Source organism: Auxenochlorella protothecoides, assembly GCF_000733215.1.
Source record: "Auxenochlorella protothecoides strain 0710 unplaced genomic scaffold scaffold56, whole genome shotgun sequence".
Lineage (NCBI taxonomy): Eukaryota > Viridiplantae > Chlorophyta > Trebouxiophyceae > Chlorellales > Chlorellaceae > Auxenochlorella > Auxenochlorella protothecoides.
Genome location: NW_011934204.1, coordinates 187,239 through 196,318, shown reverse-complemented (window position 1 = coordinate 196,318; position 9,080 = coordinate 187,239). Strand labels below are relative to the sequence as shown.

Sequence of the window (9,080 nt, the reverse complement as noted above, 5' to 3'; positions counted from 1 at the left end):
TGAAGGGGCACTGGGGCTGGGCATGATCTGCGAGATTCGAACACAGAGTCACCTGCTTGCACCACCTCGTCCGGTTCCCACCTGTTCCGGGCATAATACTTGTGTAGCATGTTTCCTGTGCCAAGGGGTGGCGAGCGGGGCGGGCGGCGAGGTGCGAGGGCTCTCAGCGAGGGATCTGTCAGGAATCCTGGGTGACAGCCCGGTTCCAGCAGGGAGCTGAGGGAGAGATTACCACTCAAACGGTGTGAGGATCGGGCAATCCAGCTCAATTTGCGGGGTGAACTAGACCTCATAGCCAGCTGCCTGCGACGTAGCCATTCGAGAGTACGTGCGTGCTCAGGGGTAGTTTTGGCCAGGTCAAGGCAGTGAAGGGCCCGCTGAGACGGTTTTTTATTCCGTCTGTATTATGCATGGATTAACCTCATAATTTTCCAGCCCTAGGCGAGAGGACAACAACCTGTCGGAATTCTGGCCACGGGCGCGCGCTGCTGCCGAGAATCTGACTTCATTAGTTGCCAGATGCCAACAGCTCCCTGTCGACTAGCTCACGGAAGAACTGAGGGTGAAGCTTTCCCGATCGTCCCTGTTAGAGGCTCGGCGACAATCAACTCATCTCTGGCTCATCTTATGCAGCTTTTGGTGTATCTGACTGCAGAACGGGCATGTTGAGGCCATCTTTGTCAGGATTGTGGCATGCATACATTGAATTGCTCCTGCTTACGCATAGATGCGACTGAGATGTGGCAATATGGTAAGGAGCGAGCATGCCGGCGAGGTCCGGTCGATCATTCATCTGGGAGCAACATTTTGTGCTAGGCGGCCACTCTGCTTGTGGCAGTGCTGAGTCCACACCTCTAGCCCCTGTAGCTGGTCAGTCACGATGTTTGTCGTCTTCTGAAACACAAAGAGACTCTTCCTCAGAATCACACGAGGAATGTATCTCTTTGATGCAGAGTTTCAAACCTGAAGGTGCAGGGCCTGTGTGTGGGCTGATCAGACGATGGCCAAGCACGCGTAGCATGCGTTGAGAAGCTCCAAGACGAAACCTGGCCTGCCTGCGCGCATCCTTTCCTGGTCCACAGCACAGACTCAATTCACACAGGGCAGAATGCCTCCACTGTGAAGCTCACCCTATAGTTTCCTGCGCCTCCTGTGCAAGCTCCCCCCAGGGATCCGGCATCACAGATCGGCGTGGTGATTCGTGGGTCGGCGACAGCACGAGGTGGGCCAGAAGTGTTCTTTATTACACCGAGTTGGGCTGTCGCGGTTGCTGGGCCAGAAGTCAGGACCCCATCTCCAGGCGGACACCTGGGGGCGCGGTGGTGGCTTGTCGGGCGCCATGACCTCACCACGGCTAGCCAAGACACTCGCACTTCTCCTACTCCTGGCGGTATCGACAGCAGCGTGAGTGGATGATGTTTAACCACCTTATTGGGTTCCGGAATGAATTAAATTGTGCCAGATGGTGGCTGAGCGGCCAAGTGCATGGAAGCATCACCCCTAGGCCCTCTCACCGCCATCCACTACACAGGAAGGATTACTACGACCTGCTCCACGTCTCCCGGCACGCGGATGCCGCTGCCATCAAACGTGCCTATCGCAAGGTCGCGCTGAAGTACCACCCAGACAAAGTGCAGGGGACTGAGGAGGAGAAGCAGGCGGCAGCCAAGACCTTTGCCGAGATTGGCCACGGTGGGTGGGTTGGAGGGTGCTGCTTCGAGCGTCTGCCAGGCGTGGCTGATCAACAAATGTCACCACTGATTTCAACCGACCATGTAGCTTACGAGGTGCTCACGGACGAGAAGAAGCGCCAGATCTATGATCAGTATGGGGAGGAGGGCCTGAAGCAGATGGGCAATAGCGGCGGCGGCCATCACAACCCCAACGATATCTTTGCGCAGTGAGTGTTGGAATAAACGGATGCGAGGGCTCTGCAGGTATTCTTGTGGGGCTTGATTGGTGCATTTCTTTGGAAGGACATTGTCTTAAGACAGTGCCTGTTGCCGTCAAGCGCCTGCTGCCCTGCCATGGGGATGTTCTGCCTCCCTTGCTTGGATTCCAGGTGATGCTCGACCAACTATCCAGTCCCGACTGCCCTGCAGGTTCTTTGGCGGCTTTGGTTTTGGAGGCCATGGGCAGCAGGAGGAGCCCCAGACGCCCAAGGGCGATGATGTCGTGATCAACCTGGAGGTCTCCCTGGAGGACCTCTACCTGGGGCGCCAGTTCAAGGTATGTGAGGGACCTTGGAATACAGGCAGCAGAGTGACAGGCCGGGCATGATTTTATTCTGTAGATATGCACGCTCTCATTCATGCATGCTTTCTGGTTGCACAACTCCCCCCGAATCCCCTCCACCTCTCGTACTTTTAAAGGTGGTGCGAGACAAGGGTGTGCTGAAGCCGGCGTCTGGGACCCGGAAGTGCAACTGCAAGAACCGAGTGGTGACCAACCAGGTTGGGCCAGGCATGTACCAGCAGTACACCACCCAGGTAGTGAAAGGGGAGTGTGTTGGTTTGGTGGGTGGTGAAGGCAGAACGAGCCAGTGGCTACCATCTGCTGGGCCCACTTTGTTCAAGACCCCATGTGTGCAAGCCCTCGAGTCCTGGTTTATACTACAGCATCATCCCCAACGCCGCCCTCCCACCCGTCAGGTGTGCGAGGACTGCCCCAACGTGAAGATCGTCCGGGAGCGTGAGGAGGTGACCGTGTCCGTCGAGCCCGGCACCCCCGACGGCCACCGCATCACCTTTTTTGAAGAGGGTGGGTAGGTGGGATGCAGGGACGATCATGTCCGTTGCCCGTGGGAGGTGGGGTCGGAGGAGCAATCAATCATCCCCAGGGTGCTTCATCCCTCCTTGGGAGCTTGCATGCGGGGGACTGCCTTGCAAGCGACCTGTCTAGGCCCTACCCACGCCCTCCTATTGCCGCTCTCAGCCTGCCTTGCCTCGAGGATCTCGCCCATCCATACATGGTGCGCAGGCGAGCCGCGCGTGGATGGCGAGCATGGGGACCTGATCATCCAGCTGGTCACGACGAAGCACCCCGTCTTTGAGCGGCGGCAGTCGGGCCTGCTGGCCGAGATGAACATCACGCTGCTGGAGGCCCTCACCGGCTTCACGCGCGAGGTGGGGGCCGGGTGTGGAGTGGGAGGCTCAGAGGTGTGGGTGGTCGTGCAGTGCATGTGCCGCCGTATTGGAGGTGAGAGGGTGCCGAGGGCCGTGCCTGGGGGTGAGCTGGGCTGCATGCAGAGGCAGGAACGCACCATCCCATCGCTCGAACGGCCACCGCTCTGAAGCCCCCTTCTCATGCGCCCTCAGCTCAAGCACCTGGATGGGCACGCGGTCGCCGTGGGGTCCAAGACGGTGGTACGCCCCGGCGAGCAGCGCTGGTTCAAGGGCGAAGGCATGCCCATCATGGACGAGGTGGGGTGGCGGCCAGGGAGGCAAAGGGGGTGGGAAGAGCGGTGCTGGATGCTTCAGGGGTTATGCGAACCCATCAGCAGGGTGAGGCCAGGGCCTGGCATGAGGGCCTGTCCCATCCTCCCCTCCCCTTTGCGAGACCCTGCCTCATGTCCAGGAGATCCACTGCTTATCTTCCTCCCGCCTGTCCAGGTGAAGCGGGGCGACCTCTGGGTGACGTACAGGGTCATCTTCCCAAAGATGCTCACACAGGCACAGCAGGACATCATCAAGGAGGTGTTGACGCAGACGACGTGGCATGACGAGCTATGAGGGCGGCCCCGCCCTACTGCGCAATTAACAGGGAGTGTGGGTGACTGGCACCCTGTCACGTGATGTGCAAGGCACGGAAGGACGAAATGTCTATTGTTACCCCAAATGGTCTGGCCAGGGCCAGTTGTCACCAGAGAGCCCTCCGGACCGGGACCCGGCCGGGGACCGGTGTCGTCGGCTTTGACTCGTGAGCGCCGGTCACGGGCAGAAACTGCAGCGATGCCAAGGCCGACTGATCGACTTTGCTACGCGTTTGTGATTTCATGGGATTTCCGTCGGAGCCCATTACGTTGGCCCACCTGACCCGACGCATCCAGCTCCGCTGTTATAAGCCACCAATCCGGGTACCCAGCACCAGGATCAGGGTAGGGTCGCATGATGACGCTGAAGCCGTCGATCCATGTGATCTCGCAGGCTTCGATCTCTGAGAACATCCGTGCGGTCAGGTGAGATAAACGTCTGCCAGCCCTCGCCGGGGAGTATGCATGCACATGCGAGCTCACGTCCGGCGGAGGGTTCCCTTCGTCTGAAGCCTCGAGCGCACTGGCATCGCCCATGCACAGGTGGATCCCCGGACGAGCATCCTTCATCGGCGTGGGATGCACGGTTCAAGGCGTGGGGGCCGCTCAGATCTGGCGGATGCGGGAGTCACAGATCAAATCAAGCCACTCTCTGCCGGTCAGCCGGCCCCTCACATCCGCCGCAATGTTGGCCAGCTCCGGCGACTCCCACCACGTGGTGCTGGGCGACTCACAAGGCGGGGTCGAGGTCTGGGATCTCGTAGAGGCTCGTCCTCAGCCAATCAGTGTGTTGGGAGGGACAAACCAGTCTGCGATCCATGCCCTGGACACATGCGGCGGCTGCAGCGGCGAGCCCGGGCCGCCTGAGGTCGTGAGCGGGGCTGCGGATGGGCGTGTGCTGGTCTGGGACGCTCGCCAGCCGGAGAGACCGGTTGCGCAGCTGTGTGGGGGCACCTCGGCTGCTGCCTGGGCGGTGGCTCTCGGTGGTGCAGGGACCGAGCAGGACCGCAGCGTGCTGGCAGGTGTGGGTGTGGGCGATCTTGGGAGCCATTGGAAGCCCGGTGCCCGCTCTCTTGTGGTCAGTGATGGATTTGCGAACTGCTTCCCTAGACACCCCTGGGGCTCATCACTGTGGGCTTTTGACTGGAAGTGGTATGGAGTTCCCACCACCCATTTCAGGTCGGCAAGACGGCACAATCAGTCTCTGGGATCTGCGGGCTGGCACCCTCCTCTGGTCTGGCAGCATGGAGGGGCAGGGCGTCTGTGGACTGGCCTTTGATCGACGTGGCATCGTCATGAACAAGGCCTATGCCGCTGGCATGGGAGGGCGGCTTGCCACGATCAACCTCAGACCCTGCCAACCCGACCACGGCCGCGCCCTGGAGGTGCAGCAGGTATGAGCAAGAATGGTCTGGGCTGGCCATAATTCATCTGAGATTGCCCTGTGTCATACTGAGTTAATTTGCTTTGGATTGCAATGCTTTCAAGCCTCCAATTCTGTCATGCAGCTCACCGGTCCAGCCGTTGCCATATCCCATTTCTTAGGCGCGAATGGACTCTGTGCTGTGGGGCGTCGCCCCCCTGCCTCAGAACCGGGAAGTGCTTGCCGTTCATGCAGGGGACGGCTCCCTGTCCGTGCATGCCTACCACTATGCAGACTCACGGTGGGTGCAGGTACAGGACCGTGGCATGGTATACTGTGTGCGCGCACGGTCGATCCATAGAATTGATCAGTGGCCGCAGGGCTTGGGCGTTATACCCCTGTCACACGACTGACGCCAGACAGGTCCTCCCCACGTTGGCAGGCACGAGGTGGGAGGGATGGAGCAACTAAGTCATGCCCAGGTCGCACAGCAGGGGATTCCCTCCTTTGACTGGCATCCGCAGAGGGAGGGGCTGTGGGTGGCTGCTGCATATGACCAGCAACTCAGGATTGGGTGTGTGACAGGTCTGCGAAGGCTCTGATGGAATGGACTGTCAGGTGGACACGGCGAGCGGCATGACAGTAGGCATTGGCGACTTGTGAAAAGATGCGGCGACCCCGCGCTTGCGCCCCAACTTGGCAGCACTTCCGATGTTGTGCATCCGAGCTATTGCGTCCTTATATGATGGAACCTGAATGTAACTTGTAGGGTCGGATTATATCACTCGCTGTATCGAGACGAGTGGGTGAGGACTCGGAGTGCCACCCAGGCAACACCTGGGGGGTTGGGCCCCCGGTATGGGGGCAAACGGTGGAGGGGACGAGGACGACAGGAGAGCCTCCAATGCAAAGACTTCAGTGAGCTCGAAGGATGCAGGCAGCGTGCCTGTCCTGCCATGGATGCGCCTTCCCGTCGCCTTTGATGCCGGGTCGGGCGTCGGGCTGGAGGCAGTGTCGGGCATGGACCCCCGCCTGACCGCTGCCCTGCGCGGTGAGCACGCCCGAGATGGGAACGGCTTGGATTTGGCAACGAGTGCTCGACTGCCTGGTACATCATCAGATGCGCGGCTGACATCCCGATCCTGAGCAGGCCTGGGCTGACATCCTCAGCCTGTGCCACCGCTCCACAGTCCCATCTTCACAGCGCAACTCTCCATTCCCTCCCCCTCCGCCCCAACCCCCCAACAGACCAGGGCATCGAGGAGCTGTTCCCGGTGCAGGCCACGGTGTGGCGCGAGACCGCGGGCGGGGCCTGCGACCGCCACGACATCTGCATCGCCGCGCCCACCGGCTCCGGCAAGACCCTGGCGTACGCGCTGCCCCTGGTGTCGGCGCTGGCGGCGCGCCCCGCCCGCGCCCTGCGCGGCCTCGTGGTGCTCCCCACCCGCGACCTGGCCGGCCAGGTGTTTGGCGTGCTGGCCCCGCTCTGCGCCGCCCTGGGCCTGGGCCTGGGCCTGGCCGCGGGGCGGGCCGGCGGCGCGGCCGAGGCGGCCATGCTAGCCTCCTGCGCGCCGGACGTGCTGGTGGCCACGCCAGGGCGGCTGGCGGGGCACGTGGGCGCGACCCCGGGCTTTGGTCTGGGTGCGCTGCGCTTCCTGGTCGTGGACGAGTGCGACCGCCTGCTGCGCCAGTCATACCAGGGCTGGCTGGCCGCGACCCTGGGCACGGGGGCCGCGCGTCGTGTGGTCAAGGTCGTGGCCTCGGCCACGCTGACCAAGGACCCCGCCAAGCTGCTCAAGCTGGGCCTGCACGCGCCGCGCTTCCTCGCCATGGCCACTGGTGCGAGGAGGAGTAGAGTGGGAACCAACAGGGGGGGAGGGCTGCGGGGGGAGGGAGGACAGTCTTACACTGGAATCTGAGCTGTGAGGCTCCACGATGCAGCGCGATGCACCCATGCTCCATCGCATCCTCGTGCACGGGTCGCAGCTCGAGTACTTCCATCCTTGGGCCCGACCCAACCCCACCGCCCTCCCCCCCACACAACTCCACGCCACAGAGGCCCAGCGCTACTCGCTCCCCCCCAGCCTGAAGGAGTTCCGGCACGTGGTGTCGGCGGAGCGCAAGCCCGAGGCGCTGGCGGCCCTGCTGCGCGCGCTGGGCCCTGATGCGCCCACCATCGTCTTCACCTCCTCCCTGGAGACCACCGCACGCCTGCAGCGCCTGCTGGCCGCGCTGGGCGAGGGGGTGACACGCGGGCACAGCGTGGAGTACTCGGGCGCGCTGGGCCCCGACCGGCGCCGGCTGGCGCTGGAGGCCTTCTCCGCACGCCGGGCGCGGATCCTGGTCTGTTCCGACGCGCTGACGCGCGGGATGGACGTGGCGGGGGTGGCCGCCGTGGTCAACTATGACGCGCCCGTGTATGCCAAAACCTACGTGCACCGGGCGGGGCGCACCGCGCGCGCCGGCGCGCCGGGCGCGGTCTACACCCTGCTGCGCCGGGAGGAGGTTCGCCACTTCCGGGCCATGCTGCGCAAGGCCGAGGGGTCGCGCGTCGCAGACCTGGCCCTGGACCGCCTGGCCCTGGCGGAGGTGGCGCCCGCCGTGGAGGCCGCTCTCCGACGACTCCAGGCCGGGGTGAGAAAGGAGGGGGGGACAAGGAGGAATGATTGGCATCCCCACCGCGACCAGGGTTGGCCGTGCCGCGCTCGGCCGCAAGGCCCCATGTCCGCCCGCCTGGGGGATGGTGGCGGAGACTGCCCTGGCGGTGCAGCCGCCAGGTACATGGCTTGGATGCCGGACGTACATGCACCGGTGCCTGCTGAATTTCACAATCGATGCATCGACACGCCAAGCGTCCCCAAACCCACCTTCACTAGGAGGACGTGGCGCCCGACGGCCGGGAGGCCGGCCAGGCGGCGGCCTGCGCGAAGGCCGCGCGCCCGCAGAAGCGACGCAGGTTTGCCACGCTGCCGACGCTGGTGCCCACGCCCCAGGGTATCGCGGTCGCGTGACGGATGTTCTTGTCCTGAAGCAACCTCCTCAATCACTCCTGCTCTCGCGCATGTGCCGGTGCGTTTGTCTTTCAGCTGGCAGCGGGGCATGCCAGGGTGGTGTCTATTGGCAGGCACGGATGTAGAGTACAGTCGCAGAGGGGTCAGCAGGGGACGAGGTTTGGTGTTTGGATTGATGGCAGCCGACGGCCAGGAGCCGAGGCGTGCATGCTGCTGTATTACTATTGAGGGAATCTTTAGTGGTGCGCTGCCCGGGCCTGCTAGGGCAGCACGGGTGTCACAGGCCGCCTTTGGGAAACAGCGGGCGGTTCGCATGGTAAGGTCGGGCTGCGCCTGCGTCGCCGCACCGTTGGCGCAGGGGCGCCTCCGACGCAGCTTCAATCCCCCCAGCTCCTCTTCGCTACCAGATGCCGATGGTGCCGTCGTAGGAGCCGGAGAAGACATGGCCGTCGGCGGCGGCCAGCACACGGACGGCGTCGCCGTGCCCCTCGCACTTGCGCGTGCAGCGCCCGGAGCCCAGGTCCCAGAAGCGCAGGGTGGCGTCGTAGGAGCCGGACACGAGCTGGGTGGGGGTCAGGGCCAGTGCCAGCACGGCCTCGGAATGGCCCTTCAGCACCTGTGTGTTTGGGGCGTGGGGAGGAAGGAAGAAGGGATTCAACGAGATAACAGCACCAACGCTTGGCAGCTCGCCGCACGCCGCGCGGGCGGGCCAAGTCCGGCCGCATCTTGTCTGGCAGCGATGGTCCGCGGTCATGCCGAGCTCTAGGGTCCCATCGCCTCCGGGGATCATCATCCCGCGGGCAGACACGACTCACGTGCACGTTGCAAAGAGCCTCCCTCAAGGCCTCGCCGTTCAAGTCGCTGCCGGAGCTGTGCTCCCCTGGAGCACCTTGCTCCTCCTTGGACCCCCCCCCCCCCCCCCCCCCCCCCCCCCCCCCCCCCCCCCCCCCCCACC

The 9,080-nt window shown here is 63.4% G+C and overlaps 5 protein-coding genes across 5 annotated transcripts in view; 4 read left to right on the top strand and 1 right to left on the bottom strand.

Annotated features, from left to right (window-relative positions):
* Nucleotides 1-519: 519 nt before the first annotated feature.
* Nucleotides 520-669, top strand: F751_5042 (hypothetical protein; the record flags this gene model as incomplete). The annotated part of the gene is made up of 1 exon (XM_011398785.1): nt 520-669. The coding sequence occupies one exon, from the start codon at nt 520-522 to the stop codon at nt 667-669; it is 150 nt and encodes a 49-aa protein (XP_011397087.1).
* Nucleotides 670-1,339: 670 nt separating this feature from the next.
* F751_5041 (DnaJ-like protein subfamily B member 11) lies at nt 1,340-3,731 on the top strand (the record flags this gene model as incomplete). Its single annotated transcript, XM_011398784.1, has 9 exons — nt 1,340-1,404; nt 1,532-1,692; nt 1,780-1,900; nt 2,103-2,229; nt 2,373-2,489; nt 2,652-2,760; nt 2,980-3,125; nt 3,318-3,422; nt 3,612-3,731. The coding sequence occupies 9 exons, from the start codon at nt 1,340-1,342 to the stop codon at nt 3,729-3,731; spliced, it is 1,071 nt and encodes a 356-aa protein (XP_011397086.1).
* A 705-nt stretch (nt 3,732-4,436) lies between these two features.
* On the top strand, nt 4,437-5,151 carry F751_5040 (WD repeat-containing protein 92; the record flags this gene model as incomplete). The annotated part of the gene is made up of 2 exons (XM_011398783.1): nt 4,437-4,773; nt 4,931-5,151. The coding sequence occupies 2 exons, from the start codon at nt 4,437-4,439 to the stop codon at nt 5,149-5,151; spliced, it is 558 nt and encodes a 185-aa protein (XP_011397085.1).
* A 923-nt stretch (nt 5,152-6,074) lies between these two features.
* F751_5039 (DEAD-box ATP-dependent RNA helicase 1) lies at nt 6,075-8,125 on the top strand (the record flags this gene model as incomplete). The annotated part of the gene is made up of 5 exons (XM_011398782.1): nt 6,075-6,165; nt 6,363-6,953; nt 7,171-7,547; nt 7,617-7,748; nt 7,991-8,125. 5 exons carry the CDS (start codon nt 6,075-6,077, stop codon nt 8,123-8,125), a joined length of 1,326 nt encoding a protein of 441 aa, XP_011397084.1.
* Nucleotides 8,126-8,525: 400 nt separating this feature from the next.
* Nucleotides 8,526-9,080, bottom strand: part of F751_5038 (Myosin heavy chain kinase B) — a gene marked incomplete at both ends in the record, with an annotated part of 2,363 nt that continues 1,808 nt past the window's right edge. Inside the window, one exon of the mRNA XM_011398781.1 lies at nt 8,526-8,741. Coding sequence (XP_011397083.1) covers nt 8,526-8,741 — 216 coding nt within the window. The remainder of the gene's footprint in view (nt 8,742-9,080) is intronic.